This window comes from Thunnus maccoyii, chromosome 9 (assembly GCF_910596095.1).
Source record: "Thunnus maccoyii chromosome 9, fThuMac1.1, whole genome shotgun sequence".
NCBI lineage: Eukaryota > Metazoa > Chordata > Actinopteri > Scombriformes > Scombridae > Thunnus > Thunnus maccoyii.
In genome coordinates this window covers 27,450,433-27,473,804 of record NC_056541.1, presented here as the reverse complement: position 1 = coordinate 27,473,804, position 23,372 = coordinate 27,450,433, and the positions used below count along the sequence as shown (strand labels likewise).

Here is a 23,372-nt window from a genome sequence, read left to right as displayed (position 1 = left end):
AACAAGGCTAAAAATAGCATTAATCTTCAGGCTGCACTGGGATCCAGCACACTAATTTCAGAGAAAATAAATGTTTAATCTCCACTTTTTTGTGGTCAACGGGTGTATAAATCCTCATGACTCTGGAGTTGCCTTGTTAGTGGTGCACACTTCCTCTTTTTTTCATCTGTAGTGCCCACCATGTTTGGACAGTAATCAATAAGTAAAGAGCAGAGATGTCAAGTGATCACCACCTGCTAGTGAGCTGGATGAGATGACAGGAGAAGCTGCTGTTACAGCTGTGGTAAACCTCAAAAATGTAGTCAGGGTGAATTACAAATGTCAAGCAGAAGCTCCTACGTGCTGAATCATCAGCTCTTCCTGGACAGTGGGGAAAGGGCACATGGAATCTGAGTTGAATGTTGAAAGCCTCTTTTGCTTGAGTATGTGCTTGGAGTTGTGGCCAAAAGTTTGCTGTTGTTGGACGCCAGCTGTAGAAGGAGGACTCCTTGTGCTGAACGCTCAGACAACTCAAGCAGGGCAGGATGGGCCTTGCTCTCTGCAGGCTTAGATACCTGCAGAACTTGATTGGAGATATAGTTCAGCAGATCAAGGAGCTGCTGACCCATTCAGCATGCTCTCTGTGGAGGAGTTCAAAGACTCTGACATCTTTCTGTTGGGCCAGCTCTTAAATCTTGCGAGGATACAAGAGGAGTCATGAGTCTGCACAGCCGCTCTGCATGTGTCTTGAGAATGTGGAGAAGACATGGGACCTTGTCCTGCAAGAACACACCGTAGAGATTACATATTTGACCTGGGAATGTGTCATGATCCTCCAGGGAGAGCCAGTAGAGGGGGCTAGGACCTTAACTATGACCTGGACCTGAAATTCATCATGTTCTCGTCTGTCAGATGGTGAATTACCCATGCTGATGTTATAGACACAAGTTCAATTTGAATGTGTCCTGCAGGTTTCAGGCACCAGTGGAGAATTTCTGGGAATGTAGTAAAGTTCTGCTGATTATTTTTTTTAATCAGTGCAAGAACTGTGCAGATATTTAATCTAAAATAATGTCTTTTTGGTGATTTAATATGTAAAATCTGGGGAACAAATGTTCAGTTTGTTGTTGTTACTGATATACAGCATGTTGACTAACTACAACTGGACATCAGGTTGCTGGTAATCAGCTGAATGTTTCTGTAAAATATGAATTTTCTTTTTTCTTTTTGTGTGTTCCAAGCTGTAACATTGTGGACAGACAGAGGAATTGCACACCTGCAGAGGATGAAAACAGCAGCCGTGGTGACATGTGTCATTCATCCCTCTCTCTGTGGGTTTGTCCTCTAACTTCATAACACAGAGGGAAGGAACTTCAAAATGTAACCTTACTGATTTTTATTAATTTGGAGAGAGAAATTCAAAAATTTTCTGGCTCATCAAAGTAAATTAAATATATATATATCTTTTGAAATGGCTCACTTTTTAAAGTCAATCTTCAGCTTTATGCAACAGTTAAGTCAAGTAGAAAAACAAAGTCCTTAACTGAAATTAAAATGCTGCTTTTCCTTCTGACGACTAAGCACGGACAGAAATTGTGATTACGTGTACTGTTCTCTAATCCTGAGAGGAAATGGGTGACCTTTCTCAACACTGGAATACTGATGACTCTGTCTTTTTATTTTGAGAGTGTTCAGTTACAGGCTGTAGATATGTGAATTACATGAAACCGGATAGCCGTGAGAACACCTGAGAGAAATCAGACTGTACTGATACTGTACAAAGACATTCTTTTGCTGAGCTGCAGAAATCTTAAAAGGCCATACTCACTATGGCCACCTGCTTTTTACCTGCTTTACAGTCACACAAAAATACTATACATGAAAAAATCACAAATATACAGACCAATATAGTCAAAATGAATATGTAGACGTTATTAACTTCAGGGACACATTTTAACTTTGATGTTCTGTTCTGTGCACTCTACACTTTAACAGTCCAAAAAACATACTCAACATTATTTTATCGCCTTTATACTTCATGACTTATATGACTATAAAAATGATTTTTAATTTCAGAAAACAATGATGATGATTACTTCTGTTTTAGGCCTCAGATACTCAGCTGTAAAACATGGATTTTCGTATGCTCTGTATCTGCTTTGTATACATTTTGTTTATAGGAGGTGTAACAGGGAGTTTGACCTCTCTGGCGTCTAAGTAACACCACTCATAATAATGTCACTATAGGTAACTTTATCCAGGAATGACTTTTTGGTAAACAAAATGTGTTTGTTTATGTGTATCCCATATAGGATTAAAAATATGACAGCCTATAGTTTTGAGAGTCATCTAGTGAGTTATTTGAGTAATTTCAGTGGCCTGAAGAGGTGATCATTTGAAAGAAAACAGCAAACATTACAGCAATATCTGAAAAAAAGAAATTTAATTTTTTGGAGCAATTGTTTCTACTCACCTTTCCTGTTAATTGTCTCATGACTCTTAGATTTATTGTGTGACCCTTTAGTGGGCCCTCGACCCTCAGGTTGGGAACCACTGATCTGGGCTAAATACTCACTTGGATAGTTTAAAGTATGTCTCTATATTAAGTTTGTGTTTATATAGTTTGTTTTGTTTTGCGTTTGCTCCTCGAATCCTTTAGAATTAAAACATTTAGATCATGAATGTTTTTTTTCATATTATTGAGTATTTTTGTTCTTTTCATAATCAAAGCTGGAAGTTTGACTGTTAGATTAATATTTACTGACAGCTTTGCACTTAATGTACGATTAAAACTCAGATATCTATGTCTGAAAACACAGTTTCCATCTGAATCAGTGGTTTCCAACCTGGGAGTCAGGACCCCTACAAGGGGTTGCTGGATTAATCAAAGGGGTTGGAGATGATGAAAATTGTGATTTTTTTTTTTTTTTCAAGCTTTCCACTATTTTTGCTTTATTTCTTGTGAATTTCTGTATTTTATCTCCACAAGCCTCTAAAAGTTATTCAAATAAAACAAAATAAGTCATTTTTCTAGAGCTGCGAGGTCAGTCAATTAATCAATTAGTCGATTAATCAATTACTCAGAGATTAATCAATAACTATTTTGATAATTGAAGAATCGTTTTATTACTTTTTAAAAGCAAACGTAAAAAATCAGCTTGTTTCAGCTTCTCAGATGTGACGATTTAATGCTTTTCTTTGTGAGTCATGATGATAAACTGAATCTTTGGGTTTTGGGTAGTTAATCAGACAAAACCAGACTTTTGAAGATGTAACTTTGAACTGTCGGGAACTTTAACCAATATTTTTCACTATTATCCGGCATTTTGTGGACAAAATGGTTAGCCGATGAATCAAGACAATAATCGGCCATTTAACTTGCAAACAATGCAACATGTGACGATGGTCCCACGTAGACTTTACTTTATTTTAATGGCTCACAGACCAAATTAGTTGGAAACACTGAACCAAATGAGCCGTTGACGTTGGGACCAAACAGCTGGCAACAACCGGGTTAAACTTTAACTCTCCCTGAGCTGAGGACGGGAGGCGGAAGAGGTGTGTTTTTCTTTACAAGACAACTGAAGTTGCCATGAAATGGCGAAAACGCGTTCAGTACAGCTGAACACAGGAGAGTAAATACAGAAATACACAGAAAAAGGAGGACAAAGCTAAAGCCACTCCGCCTCATGTTAGTTTTTTCAGTTCGAGAGAAAAACTTCTGCAGTTCAAAGACGGAAACAACAACGATCAGGACAACAGATTGTTTTTCTACACCCAAAAGCTACAAACAGATGAACAGTAGACCAGAGACCTCAGTTTGATAAGACTACAGCCTCCTGAACCCCTCTGAGAAGATTTTGGTGGGTATAATGATGTTTTGATGTTGTACGCTCTCACAGCTCTGCAGAGAAAAAGGAAACTTCCTGTTAAAGCAGCAGTGAAATGTAGCCTTCTACTTCAATGCTTTTGCCATTTGGAGCCCCATAAGGGCCCCTGGTGGTCAGTCCAGGGACCACTGGGGGACAGGGCCCTGGATGTCTCAGCATATGTGTGGAGATACTGACCTGTTGATGATGTGTGTGTGTTGCAGTGTTTAATGCCAACAAAATGGGGAACAGCAACAGCGACAGGGCCAGCGGGGGTCAGCAAGGAGGGAAAGAGGCACGTCCCAACATCCTGATGGACAGCAGTGAAGACGCAGACCTTTTCCAGAGAGAAGATACTAAGGTGATGTCAAATTTATATCAACACTTGTGTTGCAGAGTCATACAGTCGTCTGTAGGCTTCAAAATCAGATATATCCTGTTAATATTAACGCTGGACTGGATGAGATGAGAACTTAAAGGACCCTACCAGTGTTTCCCATGTTTTAGCACATTTATTTATTCTATTGTGATGTGAGACATAAACAAGTGAAATGTTAGTATTTTGTTCTCCTTGAGATGTGCTACCTTTTCATATTTTTGGCACATTTATTAAGAATGGTGCAATACTTCACATTAATACCAAAATTTGAAATTTGCGAGATAAGCCCTCACAAACACTTTTAATTGCTTTTATTAATTTATTTTTTGTTTTGGTCAAAGTTGTTTTTATCAAAGTTGTTTTATGTGATGTAAAACTGAACAAAGATCCTGTGCTCTAAACAACATTTAGGAGAGGAGCAGCTCAAAAAAATGGCTCATGTGATAAAAGGAACTGAAGAAACTCTTTCAAGGCAAAAATGCAAAACGCTTTACAAATAGAAAATGGCATTTTTTTAAATTTTTTTTTTAACTTTTTGATGTATCTATCTGTCTGGTGAAGGTTACAAAAGACTTAAAAAACTTTACATTATTACATCATTGTCCTATAAAGCATGTTGGTGCATTCAGGTGTTTGGGAGAAGTTCCAACACCTGACATTTGAGAGTCAGCTACCAGAGAGGATTGTGTTTGCACGCTGTATGCTGTCAGGGAAATCAAACCTGGAATGCAAACAATAAGCAAATACGGGTTGTATTAAACAGACAGGAAATGAAGAAGAACAGGAAGTGTTTATAAAACCGTCCCTGGTGAACTGAACTGAACAAGCAAACAGTAAAAGAGTAACCTTGACTAAAAACATAGGCAGCATCATTTTTACTGTGGTGGATAATTAATTTCAATTTTAACATTGAAATGAAATGAAGCTCGCTGCCAGAAAGGGAAAGCTGATAGTGAGTCTTGTAAAATAGGCAGTAAGATGAAATCGTTGGTAAAGGGCAAAAAACACACAAAACCACCAGACCAATGAATTACAGCTTATATACAGGACAAGCACCATGTCTTCATCTTAAAAACAATACACCCAATCTATTATATATATTGAGTTGAAAGGTTTAGCTACCATAACAAGCAGATTTAGATTCATCCAACTTACCAAAATCTCCAGACAGATGTACCAAAATTCCAAGGACCTTATGTATCGTCTGCTGCTCATAAAATGAGGACAAACATAGATAAGTTTAAATGATAAAGTTTGCAAGAAAATGAACATTTAAAAAAAAAGCATACAAACACACAAAAGACTCTGCTTCATCTACTGCTCCCTCTCAGCAGGTCATTCAGTCAGGATGTGTTGTGTTGGGGAGTAGAGGCTGAAGCTGCTCTCATTAACATGGCAACAATACATTGATATCATGCTATCCAGGCTCCGCAGGAAATACAGGAGTTTCTGGCCTGGCAGCAGGACCTGGAGAGTGACAACAAAAGTCCAACACAGGCCAGGCCAACTGTGTTCAGATGGTCGGGAGGCGCGAAAGAAGTCTTTGTGTCCGGCTCTTTTAACAACTGGGCCACCAAGATCCCGCTCAACAAAAGGTAATTTGTCTCATGCAGGATGCTTCACAAGAAATTACATGCTTGAGCTGTGTCTGCTGATGAAAATGTCACGCACGGTTGTCTCTCAAACACAGTCAGAAAAACTTTGTGGCTATTGTGGACCTGCCGGAGGGAGAGCACCAGTACAAGTTCTGTGTAGACGGTCAGTGGACCTTGGATCCAACTGGGGTAAGTGAAAACTTACATTTTAGAGAGAAAAGATGTCACCAATGTGGTCTTATTTTTTTTCCTGTTGCCACAAATGTCTCTTCTCACCTTTTACCGCATCACTCTCTCCCAGGCCGTGATGACATCTAAAACTGGGACAGTCAATAACGTCATCCAGGTGAAGAGAACAGACTTTGAAGTCTTTGATGCCCTGAAGATCGACTCACAGGATTCTGCAGACATCTCAGGTACGATGTGACACCGTTGGGTAAAGCTGGATAAGACTAAGTTCACCAAATAAAGAGTTTGAACAATGTCTATGCATCTGGAGAATACTGTACATTGATTTGAGCCTATATTAGTGTAGCGTTAATGTGATCATTCTTTCCCAGACTTGTCCAGTTCCCCTCCTGGCCCCTACCAACAGGATGCATACGTAATCAAGACAGAAGACAAGATCAAACATCCTCCAATCTTACCTCCTCACCTGCTGCAAGTGCTGCTCAACAAGGACACCGGGATCTCTGTAAGTAGCTCCTTGATGCTGCGACACACGCTCATTTTTAATGGTACGCATCACTGTAGAAACCTGCCGCTGCAGCAGTTCATTTAGTAACATGAATTCTGCTTTTGAATCTTCACCCTCACCAGTGTGACCCGACACTCCTTCCAGAGCCAAACCACGTGATGCTCAATCACCTGTACGCCCTCTCCATCAAGGTAACAGCATGTCAGCTTTTTAAGTGTGGTCCCTCACAGTGAGATGAGGGGGAAACTCATATGTTTACTGTATTATATGTATGCTTATAAAAACTTTATAAACATCATGTGCAGCATTTCATGCATATGCCATAAAATGTTGTACAGCTTTCTTGAAAAGACATAAATCATCAGTGATGTTACTGTAAACTACAGTGTCTTTATCTTGAATCTAAAATCAGTTATACAATGACTTTCCCTCATTTTCTGTGGTAAAGCAAACTACTTTCACTCATTTCTATAATTATCCAAAGTGTTAATGCTGTATCTCAAAATTTCATAGCCAAAAATCACAATAATTTGAACATTTTTTTAATGTAATCTATAATTTTTTTTCTCTATTTAACCCTCATGTGTACCTAAATACTTGACTTGTCACTGTGTTTCAGGATGGCGTGATGGTTCTCAGTGCAACACACCGATACAAAAAGAAGTATGTGACCACTCTTCTCTACAAGCCGATATAATCCACAAAGCCGTGATCCAGCCTCTCTGTTTTGAAATAATATTCATTTTGATGTGTTTCTTCTGTTGTTGCACAAAGCTGCTACTTGAACTGCTCTGTTGAAAGTCAACATAAATATCTTTCTGATATCAGTTTTAAACATTTGCTCAAGCTGTTTTTTTACCATCCTGTAATCTCAAATTCTAATCACGTTGTGACTATTTTAGTCAAAGTTGATTCAACCATATAACTGCAACCTAAAGCTTTCTTCTTATGATCAGTCAGCGTTAACCAGAATCTCCGTGAGAAATGAGAATAACCGCTGGATGCTGTCGATCTTTTCATTCCAACCTTACTTGACCCAGAATTGTTAATAGATTTTTAGAGATATGAGAGACCAAACACATGATGCACAAGTGTAAACCTGCCCAAACAAAGACTCACAAGCAAATATTCAAATACATATCAACACGGTGTTCTTTAACTTTTGCCCTTGGTTACATTCATACAAAGCTCTGTGTTAAAGATTTAATCAAAACTCTTATCTAAAGCTGTCTTTTCAACTAGACAAATACAATCCAAGAAACAAATAGCCACCTCAAACCAAAGCCAAAGTTGAATTAAATATGTACATATTTGATTGCCCTGGAATTGTAAGAAACTGTGAATGGAAACAGAAAACTGGTGAGAGGAGCACAGCTGCAACCTCTGATGCATAAAGTCTCCATACATGAGCAAACAGACACAAGGACAGTAAAATTCAACCGAAACACAACACTATAAGATGCTCACTCTTATTATTTTATTTTCAACTGAAGCCTGTACATAAACAAACTTCTTTTGCATCATGTTTTGTTTAAAAATTATGAAAAATTAAAAAAAAATTGAAAAGGAATATGTTCTGGCTTGAACATGTTGTGTGTTTTTTTTGTTCCTGGTTATATAACTCAGTTGGCACAGTGGACTTTGGGATCCAGGTTCCTGTTCTCAGGGTTGTACGTGTTCTGAGCAAAGCAGTGAGCCGCCACCCGATCGCACTCACACACAGCAGCCTGGCACTTATTGTTGGTAGCTGCAGAGACAGATATGAGTCATGACATGAGTCCAAAGCTGCTCAATTATAAAAAAATATAAACATGAAACACACTTAAAACATGAAACTCAAGGTGAAAGAAAGTCACAGAGCTCCACTGTACTGTTTTGAGTTTAGGTACACTCAGTTGGGGATCAAACCTCAAACCCTGGCTGTGTCTATATGCAGTAGATATATATTTATACAGCGTGCACACACTGGGCCACAAATGCAGCCTTGTTTGGTTTTCTGTGTTCACAGTAAAGATACAGTCTGCTGTTGCATGAATACTCTCAGCAGGGCTCCAAAAGGCCTGAAAATCAATTAAAAGTTTGTTAATTTTAGAGAAATATTTTTAAAAAAGGCCTTGAATGTTGTTTTTAAAATTAAAATACTGAACCTAGATTCATCAATACACCTCAGCCTTCTGACCTGCTCTGTGTTCACATTGTGAGGAAAACACTGGATGTTTTTGTGGCTATACAGGCAGTGTTAAATGAATTTCTTACCAAAGTTAGAATTAAAAATTGAAATTAAATGTCCAATTCTTGCCGGTGTCATCCCAGAACATTTCAAATTTAAGTCTTTGTATTTCACCAGAGAAGAGCTTTAAAGTTATTTTAAAAAAATAGTTGATTTTGACGCCCAGATGAGTGTGTGAACCTGGTGTCAAAGTGTCTTTAGTTTAGTGCAGTCACAGTCCCACCTGAGCAGGTCACTTGTTGATTTGAGCAGGTGAAATCGTAAGCCAGAATGTAGGGAAGGTCAGCGATGGCTGTGCATCCAGGAACCTTTCTGCTTCTTTCATAGCACTTATCATGGACGTAACAGCACCTAAAAACACAATTAAAAAAAGTCCCAACTTTCATACAGTTTGTTTAACATGAAAACTGGAAAGCAAACTTGGTAAATGATGTCTTCCTACATGTCCACTTCATCCACAGGGGTTCCTCTGCCACCGAAGCCGCACCAGCAGCCGTAATCGCTATACTTCAGAGAGCTAATACCAGGCTGGGCGCACTCGATCATCATCCCAAACTGCCATAAGGCCTTTGGTGGCGCACCGCTCACTGTACAAACTGATAAAAATATGCAAGGCAGCCAAATACACTTTAAAATGAACAGGATCAAGAGGAAAAGAATATCCTTAACAAACAAACAACAAAAATGATACACCCAGAAGAGCTACAAATAGCAACCTTTCCTTTTTTAAAGGTCGTACCAGTAAGAAGCAGCAGCAGCAGAGGAGTTGTCACATTCATGGCTACAGTCAGAAAATAATGTAATTTGGTGGAGCTTGCTCTTATAGGACAGGAGGTGAGAGAAAACTAGAGATAGGAGGCAAACAAGGGGGTGGGAACTTTAAATAAGGGCTTACTTGATAAAAGTTCTTATGGATGGTGGATTTTCTACCTGAAATGTAGTTGTTTTAAAGAATGTATGTTTTAAAGAACAACTTTTACATGAACATTCACTTGATACCTTCAGGTACAAGTGTAAAACATTTTATCAGCCTGTAAGACCAGGCAGACAATTGTGAGCTCCTCTCATTTTGAAACATCTGTAAGAAAAAGCAATAAAAAGGAACAAGAAGACTGACAGCTTGAGCCTTTTTCCTTTTATTTTATATTGTCTGGTAACTGATTTTGTGTTGAGCATTACCTGTAATGAGCAAGCAGGAATATAATCAGTATATTCCACAACCTCCACCGGTGCCCTTTAAATGTCACTGCAGATCAGCTATCCAATCATCAATGAATTAGGTCTGATATACAACGTAGGAACAATAATGTCTCAACTCTTCAATGGCTGACTGACAGACAAATAGTTTTATCTTCACTTTTTACTTCATGTTTTTTTTTTTTTTTTTAATGCTGCTGGTCTTAATTTTAATGTCATGGTTATGCACAGGAAATACACATGGACAGATTTCAGTCCCATGGACTTTTTGGGCATGTTCCTAATCAAATACTCTTAGACAGCTTGTTCTTTTCTTTCTGTTTACTATGTACTCACAAAGGTTTGCATTTTCATGTTTTTGAAATAACTTTCCAACACACAGCTGTGTAAATAGCTAACACTTGCCACAGTTCCCACGACTTCCCGCTGGACATCACTCCCACTACTCAACATTACTCAACACGAAAGGAAACAATATGTAATGCAACTGAAAAAATGATTTTTCACAATGTGAACTGTGTATGTATACTGTATGCATATGTGTCAGAGTACATACACATGTTTGCATAATTTATAGAGTAAGAGATTAGGAGACTTGTGGCAATTGGTCAAAAAGTACCGCCTCTCAAGGTCAGCAGTGAATATACTGTAAGCCTATAGCTTTACCCCACATCTAAACCTGCAAGATGCATCTGAAACACTCCGTGCCTGAGAGTGCTCAACACTCGTTTATTTTACTGAATTTTAAATGACGTCTTTTGCCAGAAAACCTCCAGTTTATAGGACTGCTTAGAGGGGTTTTGCGTTTCTGATTGATCAACATCAGGGACATCTTGATTTCATGAGAAGACACTTTTTGAGATGTGAACTAGTTTTGTCTGAGATGTCTCCACTGTGTCTCTTAGTGCTGGGTTACTGAGCTCTGTGGCAGTTCAGGGCCATGATCCTCTGCACTGTACTTGACAGCTGGCCTGTAATGGACTACACCAACTACAGCTGCTACTGTGGACTGGGAGGCTCTGGTACACCTGATGATGAGCTTGACAGGTAAAGAACTTCAATAAGGAAACACTGTTGGATTTGGTGGTGTCTGTTAATGTTGTCTGTGTCATCCTGTGCACTGTTCTGCATCGTGCTTCTGGTTCTTCAGGTCCCCTATCTCTTAGTTCAATCAAATTTAAAGAAACACACACAAAGAAACACACTTTCTGACTTACCTCTAATGGTGTCTGAGCATGTAAGTAGTTTTATGTGGAGAGGTTTTGAGATATCAGCCTCTGAGACTCCTGCTGTCTCTCCAAGACAATGGAGGTGGATGGAATTTTGTATGTGCTGCTCAAAGCACTGAAACAAAAAATCATCTTGTGGAGTTTTCATAGGGTGTAATTCTTATAAAACTGTTCTGATACCACTTTATGTTTTTTTTGTCTTGATGAATTGTCCCAAAAAACTCAAGAGATGATGAAACTGAACCTCAACAAACTGTGATTTTTGTCAACTTGATTTATTGAATATAAACATTAATCTCGTTTTGATGCCATATGCAGCATGATGAATGGTTTCCCATCTTGGACAACAGCTACACTGAATTATAGAGCTACAGCTGTGACAAGGCCAGCAACACCTGTCACCTGTCTGAGTGAGTGCAACATTATCATCAACCCACAGCTGCTTTTACCCGGTATCACCCGGAGCTGAGTTTTCTGTGATTACATAACAGTAGGTTGCAGTATATTAAGTGCATTTTGTAAAACACACAAGGAACTTTATTGGTCTTGTTTATAATAATAAACAAAATCAAATCATTCACCGTCTTTGTGATCAGAAGCTAAACTCTTTCCAGCCTCATATGTGTTCTCTCGGCAAAAATAAAAAAATACACACATGAAGGGGAACTCACTGGATAAAAATTTTAATCTCCTGCCTATTTTTTTTTCTCTTATGTCCCATCTTTCTCCATCACTCTTCTGTCTTTGTCATTTAGATGACATTGATTCCTGTGAGAAGTTCATCTGTGAGTGTGACCTGAAAGCAGCCAATGTGCATCACAAAGGCAGACAGTAATGAAGACCCCAATGACCGCTGCAAGTAAGCTGAGGATACGCAGGCAGGAGAAACACACCAACGCTGAAGAGTGAATCTTTATTTAAAAAATAAATAAAGAGAGAGCAAGTGTCACTGCATTCATAATTATTGTTTTATTATCTATCAAAATCCTCACAGGTGATTATGCAACTTTCAGCCCATGTTTGCATCTTAATTACAAACTATCAGAAACATCATTTCTATCAGTCTTGAGTGTATTCATCTTTTTCCAACAAATTTTCTTGTTTGTGAAGGCTCAGCAGCTTAGAGAGATTCTCTCTCTCATGCCCTTTTTTCACAGATGTACTTGTACGGCAGGTTACAATCTGCGTCGTTCCACAGCTTGCGTTTGCGTATTGGAGAAGCGTGGAGCTGCCCGCAGTCCTCTCCATTTATCCTGTAGTCCCAGTTGTCAGGCTGACCATCATCCCAGAACCTGAGCACACACAGAGGAAGGAGGAAAAAACAAATTATGTTACCTGTAGTGATGACTTCCCAATCACTTGGTTTGTGCTTTTTGCAATCATTATAGCTTCACACTTTTCTTACGTTGGGGTTGAATTGAAGTCAGTCCCATCCACCCAGCTCCAGTGGCCCTCATGTTCTCGCTCCACAAGTCCAATCCAATAGTTATACTTGATGTCAACAATTTTTGAAATGTAGTCCTAGAAATAAAATAAAATAGCAACAGTTTATTTTTAAGAAATATTATGCTCTGTATGTGTGTTCCTTATCAGCACCCTATGTACAATCATAGCCAGTGGACAGCTCTACTGGAGACCAGCTGGTGCAAACTTAAACTTCACCAGTTCTTCCACGTTGTTCAGAACCACCAGGTGTGCCCCGTGTGCCCGGCACTGCTCCTCCGCTTTGCTCCAGGTCACAGCGGTGGTAGACAGCAGGTAGCAGCTGGTGTGGAAAGACACCCATCCTTCCCCACACGTTCCTGGTTTGATGAAGGTTAAGACAGGTCAAACATGCTGAGTGAGAAAAAAACCCTGAACAATGATTTTATTGTATTCAGTATTTAAGTATTCAGTGTTCACCTCTAACTGGGACAAGTTTCTGTAAAAGGACATCCTGCACAGTTGTTCCACCTTCAGCTTTGGAAGCTACAAGAAAAAAAGTCAATTTTATGGCTGCATCATTATATCAAGTAATATAATTAACATGTGATTATATATTACCTGAACTGGACGATGAAGTCGGTATTCTATGGCTGATTCTCTCAAGGTGAAGTTTGACTTCAGTGACTTCCTTGTTTAACTGGGAGACTTTGAAAAAAGAAAAATGTTATATAATAAGATAAATCATGTGAAAACTATTAATTGAGGCAGCTTTACCAGAGAGTGGCGTGTTTGAAGTCTTACATTTTATCCCAGTTACCATCAGCAGAATTAAGAGCAGCAGCACCAGGACGCCATAGAGAGCAGAAACAACTACCCTCCTCATGCCTATAAATAAGGCCAGATGTTTCTTTTCATAGTTTAAGGTGACATTTGAAATGATTAAATCAAAATCAAATTACATGTATATATTATTTATTATATATATTATTATTATTATTTTACCTCCTTGTATAGTCATTTTCGGCTCTCCATGCAGAGAGCTGTTAGTCTCAAACTGGTGATACTGAGACTCCATCACTGAAAGAGATCCGATTTGTGTGGAAAAGGGATCTTCAGACTCTTTAATGCTGTTAGTAAAAACTGATATTGTTTCTGGCTGCAATAGCAACTTAAAAAAAATCTTAAAGTACAGTCATTACAGTCATTTTCAGATCTCAATGTCCAAGGCAAATAATAGGTCAGCAAAATCTCTTTTGTTTGTTCTCAGGCCAAATATGTTAACTATTAACAACTTACTAAATAAAAATGACTTCTGCCATGATTAACTGTATAATACACAATAAATGCAGCTAATTTCACTAAATGCTTTGCTAAATTTAAATTAATAATATATTCATTGATTTATTCAGTGCATAGTAGTTTGTAGGTGTTGTACTGTAGGTGTTTCATGCACAAATGAAACACCTACATGATTTATAATAAGTTTATCTACACAGTTAAGGAATGCATAATGAATATAATAATTACAAAAACATTTCAGGTACAAATATACTTTGCCAATAAAGTGAACGTTTATCACTTACCTTCATCAAGCAGAATATCTGTATCTCTCTGGTTGGACTCTGACCATGAGAACACAGAAAGTCCTCCCCTTTAAAGAGAAACGCTTCTGAATTTCAATTGCTGGAAATGTTTTTTTTTTACAATGTCTACAATTACTCGTTTTTTTATCAAACATTATCCACTGTTCCATAAGCAGAAATAGGTAAGAGTTTGTTCCATCCCCTATAATGTAAAATACTAGTAATCACTGATCTAAAGCTCTAAGAATCTAGATAATTGCAAAATTACCTAAACAAAACCACACAAATGAATTTCTTCTTCTTTTTATTGTCATTGTATGTTTGAATTACCTGTTTGTATGTCTGTGAGTAAACAGGCATCTTAGAACAGTGGTTCCCAACTTATTTTGTTTGCAACCCCATAACACAAAGCAAGAAAAGCCTGAAAAACATAATTTTGTTTAACAAATGATTCATGTACCTTAACTCCAGTACACACCTTGTTTCCTGCTGATTATTACTTGGAATACCATGATTGCTTTAGTGAAACAACTCAATGACTTTACATCAGTGCCTGTCAGTATTATTGGACTATCAGCGTCTTCAGTCATCACTATTGTCAAATGGGCAAAACAACTGGAAAACAAATAAACTGGACTATAAGTCATATTGTCAACTCTAACCTTTACAAAACTGTCTTTCATTACAAGGCACACACTTTACACACTTTGGTTCTGCTGCTACAAATGCAACAACTGTATTTAAGCTTCTGCAAACAACAATATGCCCACCACCAAATGTAATTCTGTCATGTGCAAATTTTATATTTATTTTTTATTGCCACCTTCTATGTCTTGTCACTTTATTTGTGACTATTTTTGTCCCAATAACTTTGTAGTTACTATTAATGTTGATGTAGTATTTAATACCCTTTATTTTAGTTTTTTTCATGCTTCATATAGTAGATGTTCATATTGTATATGTTTTTTTAAAAATTTTTTTTTAAGTTTTTAAAAACCAGCAGGTAACTGAGGTCTTCTGACCAGGGCTTACTGGTTGTCCTTCCCTCTCAACTGAAAACAAAAGGTGATCGTGCATTTGAAGTTGTGGCTCCGACACTGTGGAACACTCTTTCTATACATGTATGATTTTGGTCTCTGTTGATGCCTTTAAAAAGCAGCTGAGGACTCATCTATTCAAACTGGCCTTTGTCACACCTCGTGCTGTCTAGTGTCTGTAATTCTGTGTGTTTTTAAGGTCTTTTGTTGCTTATGTTTTATTGTTTTTTTTGTTTGTTTGTTTTTACTGTTTTATGGTCTTACTTTTTTTTTTTTTTTTTTTTTAACTATTTTACTCTTCTGAAGCAGGTGTCAAAGGTGTCAAACTAAATAAACTTTACTACTTACTAAAAGTTACTTATCCATGCATCTGTTCTTGTCTTTCTTTCTTCTCTTCAATGTGGAGTCAGAATATGTACATGTATATTTATATTCTGACTCCACATTGCGTTGTAGTGTTGGTTTATATTTCTCCACATTGTGTCCATCACATCAAACATCAAACTTGAGTTTTCTGAGTCTCTCTCTGCTGTTCACACTCTCGCCACTGAGTGACGCGGTAGAGCTATTTGTGCGTCACCTTCACGTGACCTCTCTATACATATTCCTTCCGGTCTCTGCAGTCGTCAGTAGAAAGGAAAATGGCCGCTCTCGGACGCTTCACTCAGATGTTGCTGAGGTCTCCTTTGACCCAGACCCGGCGTCAGCTCTCTGCTGCTGCTGCCGGCCACGGCGAACAAGCAGGTAAATATGGCACCACATTATGACCCGCATGTTGTGTTTAATGTAAATTTCTTCTACGACTGCGTGTTTAGTTTTGAGAGTGACCTTGCAGAGTTAGCATTAGCAGTAGCTTAACATCCTTGAGCGGGCACCATTTAGAAGAAGCTGCTCAAAACATCCGCTTCCTAACCTTAAGATACCGTCACTTCAGCCCGTAAGTTAACTCAGAAAGTCTGTCTTTCAGCTTATTGCAGTTTGGTATTTACGTGGCTTGAATGTGGAGCAGCGACATGACACTGAAGTTAGCTTCTGATTCGCAGCGTCCAGTTCAGGGTTAAGGGGAAAGTCAGGGAAACAAATAATGATATTTAGCGGCGGATTCTCCGTTGTTTCACTACTTACATTTATGAAAAAGTGTCGTAGTAAAAGCCTTAAAACTGTTTAAACTCACTCATTTGTTGATCCTTTCATTTTGCTCATGAAAACTGAAAGAAGGGCGATTTCAATGATATTTTTCAATCTAGACCACATTAGACCAGGCCTCGATCATAAACTACTAGCTATATTTGAAATGAAGTCATATTTTAAGAAACATGTCTCCAAGTTATCTGATTCCAGCGTCTTAAATGTGAACATTTTCTGCTTTCTTCAGTCCTCAGTAGCAGAAGACTAAATATTTTTGGGTTGTGAACTGTCGGTCGGGACATGACAAGTCATTTGAGGACGTCATCTCGGGCTCTGATCAACATTTTTCACTATTTGCGATCACTGTTCCGCGAAGCCCAAGATGCAGCTTAAATGTCCTGTTTTGTCCACAACCCAAAGATTTACTGTTATAGAAAACTAAAGAAACCAGAAAATTTTCACATTCAAGAACCTGGAACCGGAAAATTTGGGCTTCAATAAATGACTATAAAACATTAGGCCTAATCGATTATCAAAATAGTTGGTGATTAATTTTCTGTTACCCGACTAATCGTTGCAGCTCTACTAACAGTTATATTACATAAAATCTTGCCTAATGTCAGCAGGAGGGATGCATGCTCTAAACAACATAAAGAAACGTCATCTTCTCATGTCCCATTTTATGTTCCCCTCTTTATTCTCGGCAAACCTTGTGTCCTTGAATTCGTAATCGTTTTGTTATATGAATCATAATTTCTTTGTTCTCCAGCCAGGACATGGAAGATTCTCACTTTTGTGGTCGCCTTTCCTGGTGTTGGTGTGTGCATGTTGAACATGTACCTGAAAGAGCAGCAGCATAGCCACGAACAGCCAGAGTTCGTCCCTTACTCTCACCTCCGCATCCGCAGCAAGGTCTGACTTAATTCACATTCCAGTCTTAAGTATTTTGATCATTATTTTTACTTAATCGTGTGTTTTCTTATTGTGTGTTCTTGCAGCGTTTCCCTTGGGGAGATGGCAACAAAAGCCTTTTCCACAACCCACATTTGAATGCCCTTCCTGATGGCTATGAGGGCCATGACGAGTAAACCCTCCCTCCAGACCTCATAACTGGAACAGGGACCAGTCCTCCATCTGCATTTCTTACTGGACCACACTCTCATTCACAGTTTACCCTTTTCATTTTTCCTTTACCTCTGTGCTCTCATCATTGAGCACCTGAACCAATAGTTTCTTTGCTCTGGACCACTAAACAGAATGTCCGCTTAAACTGAACTGTCATAAATAAAATAACTATTATTATTATTACCTCAGTTCATGTTTTATTTCTTCTGTCTGTCCATGTGTAAATGTAGTGTTCCAGGTTTTTAATTTCTAATTATTGTTTAAAGGAATAGGTGCTTCTCCATGGAAAACTTGCTTGCTGGCTTACTGAAACACTCATGGCTTACTGGGGCACTTGAAAATAGATCTTAACCATTGTTAAAGTTATTAGTAACACTGGTGCTGGGTCAAATGGTCAAATGTCACCTATGAAGCAGGCCTGTCGTGCATTTTGTCGTGCATCCTGTAAGACATTCTTTCATAAGCAACAACTTTTCCTAACTCAGTCACCCAGTCCTTTAAAGGATGCTGTCCAGGTGTCTCCCAGTTCCTAAGAAGGATTTGCTGTCTGATCATTATAGCCATCTGAGTCCAGTCCTTTTATATAAAGTTTTGGACAGAATACAAACTGCACATTTATGGTTTTAACAATATAACAGTAAATCTTCATCCAGAATTGATGGATTTTGGGGCATATCTACAACGTATGTACCAGCATACCTTCATTTCCCCTAAATTTCCAGCAGGATCCAGAATGTTTTAAACCAAATCTATGTAACCTACTCGGGGTCCAGTAGAGATGATGTAACATTTTAAACTGTACAAGCCTTACCCTTAAATATCTTGACTTAATTCAGGAGTTGCTACAAATTTAATCCCATTCCCAAATCATCATGGATCCCAAATAAGTTCCTGCGTTTTTTTGGCTTGTTTTTTTTTTTTCCCCATCTGTTACTGTGGGACAAATTACACCATATCATTTCTTACTAAATGGAGTATGGCAATGTTACACAGTATAATTAATTCTAAGCATATCTCCACCTAACTTATGCTTATGCTTTCTGTCTATGATTGAGTTTTAAATATTTTTTTTAAATATATCATTTTATTTATGCTGGGATCACGTCACACTTACATGTTATGTGTAACATTTCTTCCCTCCTTTTAGAATCTTTTTTTTCCCCAGAAAGAAAAGAAAAAAAGACAAATCACACACACACCCCTCCTAAAAATAGTTTTAAATGAAACCGAAGACACTTTGTCTTCACAGCAGATATTTTGACATGTCACAGTAGGAAAAGCACATGTGTAAATAATAAAATGAACTATGGCTGAATTCAGTGTAGCTGCTTAGTCATTGTTAATGTTATGGGCCCTTCCTGTCATGACAAGTCAACTTATCAGTTGTGATAAAGGCACATTAAATCATAAAGTAGCTCTATGTGTATAAATCTAATACCACTGAGGTCAGGATCTGCACAAAGAGGCCAAATACAACATGAAGTGAACTCTGTTATATCTCTAACTGTTATAAAAATGGCACATTCTCCACAGGGGAAGAAAAAAACAAATTAAAACCAGTGTCTGTCAATATTTCTCTTGTATCATTACATCCCAGACCTTTACATGTTGAAAACACTACAAATACTATACCCTGTCCATGGAGAATACTCCAGCGTTGGCTGCCAGCGTACCTGCCCCATCATAACCTCAAATATTTTCTCAATGGCTCAAGTGGCCATAACAAAAGGGAGATACACCATCATGAATGTGTAACAAAAGAAATCTTTATTACAGAATGAAACCAAATGTCATCAATGAAACCAAATTAAATCAGTATAAAGTGCCAACTGAACCAAATTACAGAATGTGCTAAGTAATTAAAGTGTGAAGTGTGGACGTCAGTGGTCTCAGTAGGATGTGTAAATGCTGAATGGTGTGTGTGTATATGTGTATGGGTGTTGGAAAGAAGAAACTAACTAAGGCAGCATATCAAAACCAAAACAGAACAGGTGCCTGAAGGGAGAAGCAGCAGTGGCTTAAGTAGGAACACCAGGCCAGATGTTCAGGGTTACTCCAATCATTCACCTGCAGGGTGAGGAGAGACACAGGTTAGTAACAGATCGAAATCCCAGATTACCCAGGGGACATTACAGGTGCAGTTTATTGAACTGCTTGACTGTAGGTAACCATATTAAAAATCCTTAGGTTTAATCTTATGTGGTAGGTTGCCAGTGAAACAACTATAGAACTGTTGATATTTTGGTACCTTTTCAGTTGTTGCTTTATAGTTGTGTCCTAATCTGTCATTATAATATAATTTTAGTCATTTAGTTATTGAATTAAATTACCATGGAGAACAATGCTCTAAATTGGACTCACACGTGACCTGCTCTTTGTGGCAGACTCCACCTCCTTGTTGTGAACGCGCTTTAAGCCGAATTAGAAAATCCAGGGTTAACAAAGCTCGCTGATATGCAGCTTCATCTGACACTTATCCTTTCCTCATTTGCGTCGCTTCAGACCGTCTCTGATAAGGTGAAGCGTGCCGGAAAGACCTGCCGCATCGATTAAGCTCGGGTTTATCGCGTTTCACGATCGTGGATCCCGATTAGATCACTAAATCTAGCATTGAAACATCTCGGATAACTGCGCGCGCCCGCTCTGCCGTAAAGGGAGAGTAGTCGCACACCGAAACCAGGATCACAGTCCATGAACACAGAGAGAGGTGAGGAGACCTGGTGCCAGAGCTCTCAGATTAATCCATTAAACAAATCAATAGTTTTGACTCATCGTTTTACATTTGCAGTGCCTTTATTTATTTATCTATTTATTTATTTGTGTTTTATAGACTTCCAGACGATGAAAAAACACGAGAGGGCGCATTTTTTCAGCTCTAAAGAGCAGGGGCTCATTTTGAAGTTGTATGAAGAGGAAAAAGAGGTTTTGACGGCCAAATCCAACACTACAAGTGCCTCTAAACTGAGGGAAGAAGCCTGGCAGAGAATTGCTGATAAAATAAATGCGTAAGAGCATGAACTCACTCAAGAGTGGATCATTTAACTTGATTCATAACAATAATTCAGCTCCTAAAATTGGGCTTTACAATAATGACATGGTACCGCAGTAGTGGGAGAACTGCAATAGTAAAAAATGCTCCATTACAAACAAAAGTCCTGTATTTTAAATTCTACTTAGGTAAAAGTACAGAAATATTATTAACTAAATTTACCATTAAAAGTATTGTAAATAATCCTCTGTGACTGATGCATGAAATTAATTTAATATATTACATTATTAATACCGATGCTTAAATGTGAAAGAAACACCTTTACTGTTGTTGTTTTACTGATGGTTCCCAACATAGGGGTTGGGCTCCTCCAAAGGGTCACAAGATAAATCTGAGGGGTTGTGAGATGAGTAATGGGAGAGGAAAGAAGAAGAAGCAAAGTTCTGATACACAAATCTGTTTTCATCTCTAATCATTGATTTTTTTGGCGAATCATTGGATCATTTGAACATCTACTGAAATTAAACCATGTGAGAAGTTTGGAGAGAAACGTCTCTTTGGTGGAGCTGTTACAACTCGTAGATATCTGAAAAATGACAAGGAGCCACAACTAGACACTGATTTTATAGAAGAGCTCACAGGTAAACATGATAAAAATGTTGGAAACTACTGGTTTAATACCAAACAATGTGTTGTATTATATGAAAACTAACCACAGTTTGTATTTCGCTCTAAAACGAAATGCAGTAGTAGCATAAAATGGAAATACTTACCTAAAAATTGGACTTAAGTACAGAACTTGAGTAATGTACTTAGTTACAATCCACCATCACAATACTGACATTTGAAATTGTATTTTTTCATTCTCAGGGTATCTGACAGCGGCTACAAAAGGACTTGGCAGCAAGTGAAAGTCAAACATAAAAACATAGTGCAAACAGGTATCCTTGTTATTGCAAGTCAACATTTCCCCTGTACTTTCCAGGGGAGTATTTTAACTCTCAAATCTATCCTTATGCAGCAAAAAGAAGAAGGGCTGGCATGATAAAAGATGGCGGGGGTTCAGCAACGCCGTCGCTGACCTCCGCAGAGGAGGACGTGCTGCAACACAAAGACAACACACTGAGGGTGGAGGTCATCCCCGGGGGAGCCTGTATTGAGCCCCTGACTGGATCTGACAGCTCTTTTATCAGTGGTAGGTGCTCTTTATCGCTTCTGTAAAAACGTCTGGGATTTCTCAGGACCTGATTCAAATCTGGCCTCCACCTCTGCAGTGTCAGGCCACCCTGTCCTCCTCCTGCCTGTAACTAAGACTGAACCTGAGAGCTTGAGCAGTGATGAGACCGACGTCAGTGACACTAATTTAGAAGGGGTAAGCGCTTCTAAACGTGCATCTTTTAAGGCGTTTCTTTTTGAATACTTAACATATGGAAGTTTGTTTGTTTTTTGCAGGATGTGCACGGTAGTAACTTCCAGGAGAGGGCCAACTCAGGATGTGCTACAGCTGTTGGCAGAAGTGCAGAGGTGAGGTTCAGGTGTCAGAATTGGGTGGCAGTGATGACGAGGGGTCAGAACAGTGTAAACACAGATATTGTTTCTTTTACAGAGGCAGACAGATGATGTAAAGGCCCTTTACTGCTGCTACCTCAAAAAGGAGATTGAGAACCGCGATCAAGAGATGGCATACAGAGCACTTAAAATGAGGAAGTTGGAAAAAGAAATATTACTACTCGATAAGCAGCTGATGTGACTGATGTGTTTTTATTTTACTGTCGTATTATGTTATAACAATATTTGATTTATTTAAGGTTAGACCATTGTAATAAATTCCTCAATTCACATGATGTGTTGTATAACTTATATGTTTCTGACAAATCTGCCATTAGGTTCCAGTTTGCAACATGTGTCGGACCCTTTCCTCATGTAGCAGTATTGCACCGCGCAACTCTAAACATGCAACAGTATACAAGTCATCTAGTGCAATCCTCAGACTGTGTCAGTTGCCCAAAGGTTATTTCAATCCCAGCGTTGTCTCGGCCACAGTTGTCCCTAAGCCAGCTCGAGGCCCAGTGAGGTTCAGGGTGGAGGGTTATGAAGACAGGCTTGTAAGTGGAGCCCCTACGGATCCACTGCATGCCCCAGGAGGATTCCAATCATCACATGACACAATTGTCAACTATAAGACCACTGATACACACTGGTTGTGTTGGCTCTGTACTCCAGCACACTGGATTTGAAATGAAAGAGTGAAACAATGAATTGCTTTAATTTGATGGTGCTTGGATCCACAGGAGGGTTGTGCAGTCTGGTCTTCAGCAAGTGAAACACATGCTTAGTTGGATTTCGGTCAGGTGACTAACTTGACTGGTCAAGACTACTGTTGTGATCACTTTGCTGTAAAGCTTGTGATGGAGTGTGGAGTCACAAGTAGTCTTAAGTAAAAACATAACTGGTTTCCAGCAGCAGCAGCATAGATTCTGCTTTATTTCCACTGTATTATTTGCATTAGACTTGAAAATGTTTTGTTTTTTTTACACTGTGAAGGTCTTTCTCTTATTGAAATACCAGAGGAAAACCTCACTGGTCAACATTGATTTTTAAATGTATTCATTTTAAGATCAAGTTTATTTCTTTTTCTATAGTCACACTCTGTCACCCTGTTTCTGTCATCTTTTTACAGATGGGTGAAAAGATTTTTTTTTTTAAAGGCCCTGTTTGATTTTACATCACACCATTACATCATACCTGTTTGATTTTGAAAACTATTCTTTTGCACATTCTTTCTGCATTAGGTTTCTCTTGCTTCTAATTGTTTATTTTAATATATTTATGAATTTATTTTTTTGTTAATTTGATCTTTTTTCTTTGATTTTTTTAAAAATTCATTTATTTATTTATTGTTTTTGTATG

General features: G+C 38.4%; 6 protein-coding genes and 1 long non-coding RNA gene across 9 annotated transcripts; 4 read left to right on the top strand and 3 right to left on the bottom strand.

The window, feature by feature from the left end:
* The first annotated feature begins 3,358 nt into the window (after positions 1-3,358).
* On the top strand, positions 3,359-7,354 carry prkab1b (protein kinase, AMP-activated, beta 1 non-catalytic subunit, b). The gene is made up of 8 exons (XM_042421281.1): positions 3,359-3,842; positions 4,073-4,209; positions 5,653-5,822; positions 5,918-6,011; positions 6,124-6,238; positions 6,383-6,516; positions 6,642-6,710; positions 7,139-7,354. Exons 2-8 carry the CDS (start codon positions 4,090-4,092, stop codon positions 7,214-7,216), a joined length of 780 nt encoding a protein of 259 aa, XP_042277215.1. The 5' UTR covers positions 3,359-3,842; positions 4,073-4,089; the 3' UTR covers positions 7,217-7,354.
* Positions 7,355-8,141: 787 nt separating this feature from the next.
* Positions 8,142-9,631, bottom strand: LOC121904378 (phospholipase A2-like). The gene is made up of 4 exons (XM_042422091.1): positions 9,489-9,631; positions 9,192-9,345; positions 8,973-9,100; positions 8,142-8,266 (listed from the first exon to the last, which is right to left on the bottom strand). The coding sequence occupies exons 1-4, from the start codon at positions 9,526-9,528 to the stop codon at positions 8,142-8,144; spliced, it is 447 nt and encodes a 148-aa protein (XP_042278025.1). The 5' UTR covers positions 9,529-9,631.
* Positions 9,632-10,790: 1,159 nt separating this feature from the next.
* LOC121904653 (phospholipase A2, minor isoenzyme-like) lies at positions 10,791-12,065 on the top strand. Its single transcript, XM_042422493.1, has 3 exons — positions 10,791-10,993; positions 11,494-11,585; positions 11,931-12,065. Exons 1-3 carry the CDS (start codon positions 10,887-10,889, stop codon positions 12,008-12,010), a joined length of 279 nt encoding a protein of 92 aa, XP_042278427.1. The 5' UTR covers positions 10,791-10,886; the 3' UTR covers positions 12,011-12,065.
* A 100-nt stretch (positions 12,066-12,165) lies between these two features.
* Positions 12,166-17,110, bottom strand: asgrl1 (asialoglycoprotein receptor-like 1). 3 transcript variants are annotated; one of them, XM_042421555.1, is made up of 10 exons: positions 15,569-15,749; positions 14,662-14,798; positions 14,184-14,251; positions 13,603-13,677; positions 13,402-13,485; positions 13,219-13,305; positions 13,078-13,143; positions 12,838-12,977; positions 12,581-12,696; positions 12,166-12,467 (listed from the first exon to the last, which is right to left on the bottom strand). In XM_042421555.1, the coding sequence occupies exons 4-10, from the start codon at positions 13,673-13,675 to the stop codon at positions 12,314-12,316; spliced, it is 720 nt and encodes a 239-aa protein (XP_042277489.1). In that variant the 5' UTR covers positions 13,676-13,677; positions 14,184-14,251; positions 14,662-14,798; positions 15,569-15,749; the 3' UTR covers positions 12,166-12,313. The 3 variants fall into 3 exon arrangements, with proteins under 3 accessions (XP_042277489.1, XP_042277488.1, XP_042277490.1); XM_042421554.1 differs by lacking the exons at positions 14,662-14,798; positions 15,569-15,749 and adding an exon at positions 16,395-17,110; XM_042421556.1 differs by lacking the exon at positions 14,662-14,798.
* LOC121904049 (cytochrome c oxidase subunit 6A, mitochondrial) lies at positions 15,838-17,656 on the top strand. The gene is made up of 3 exons (XM_042421557.1): positions 15,838-15,964; positions 17,118-17,260; positions 17,347-17,656. The coding sequence occupies exons 1-3, from the start codon at positions 15,862-15,864 to the stop codon at positions 17,434-17,436; spliced, it is 336 nt and encodes a 111-aa protein (XP_042277491.1). The 5' UTR covers positions 15,838-15,861; the 3' UTR covers positions 17,437-17,656.
* A 1,561-nt stretch (positions 17,657-19,217) lies between these two features.
* LOC121904116 lies at positions 19,218-19,890 on the bottom strand. Its single transcript, XR_006098171.1, has 2 exons — positions 19,804-19,890; positions 19,218-19,540 (listed from the first exon to the last, which is right to left on the bottom strand). It is a non-coding gene; the product is annotated as an uncharacterized LOC121904116 (long non-coding RNA).
* Positions 19,879-22,306, top strand: si:ch211-107p11.3 (GT1 domain-containing protein). Its single transcript, XM_042421654.1, has 7 exons — positions 19,879-20,180; positions 20,304-20,478; positions 21,333-21,403; positions 21,484-21,657; positions 21,737-21,834; positions 21,915-21,986; positions 22,069-22,306. The coding sequence occupies exons 1-7, from the start codon at positions 20,165-20,167 to the stop codon at positions 22,210-22,212; spliced, it is 750 nt and encodes a 249-aa protein (XP_042277588.1). The 5' UTR covers positions 19,879-20,164; the 3' UTR covers positions 22,213-22,306.
* The last annotated feature ends 1,066 nt before the right edge of the window (positions 22,307-23,372 follow it).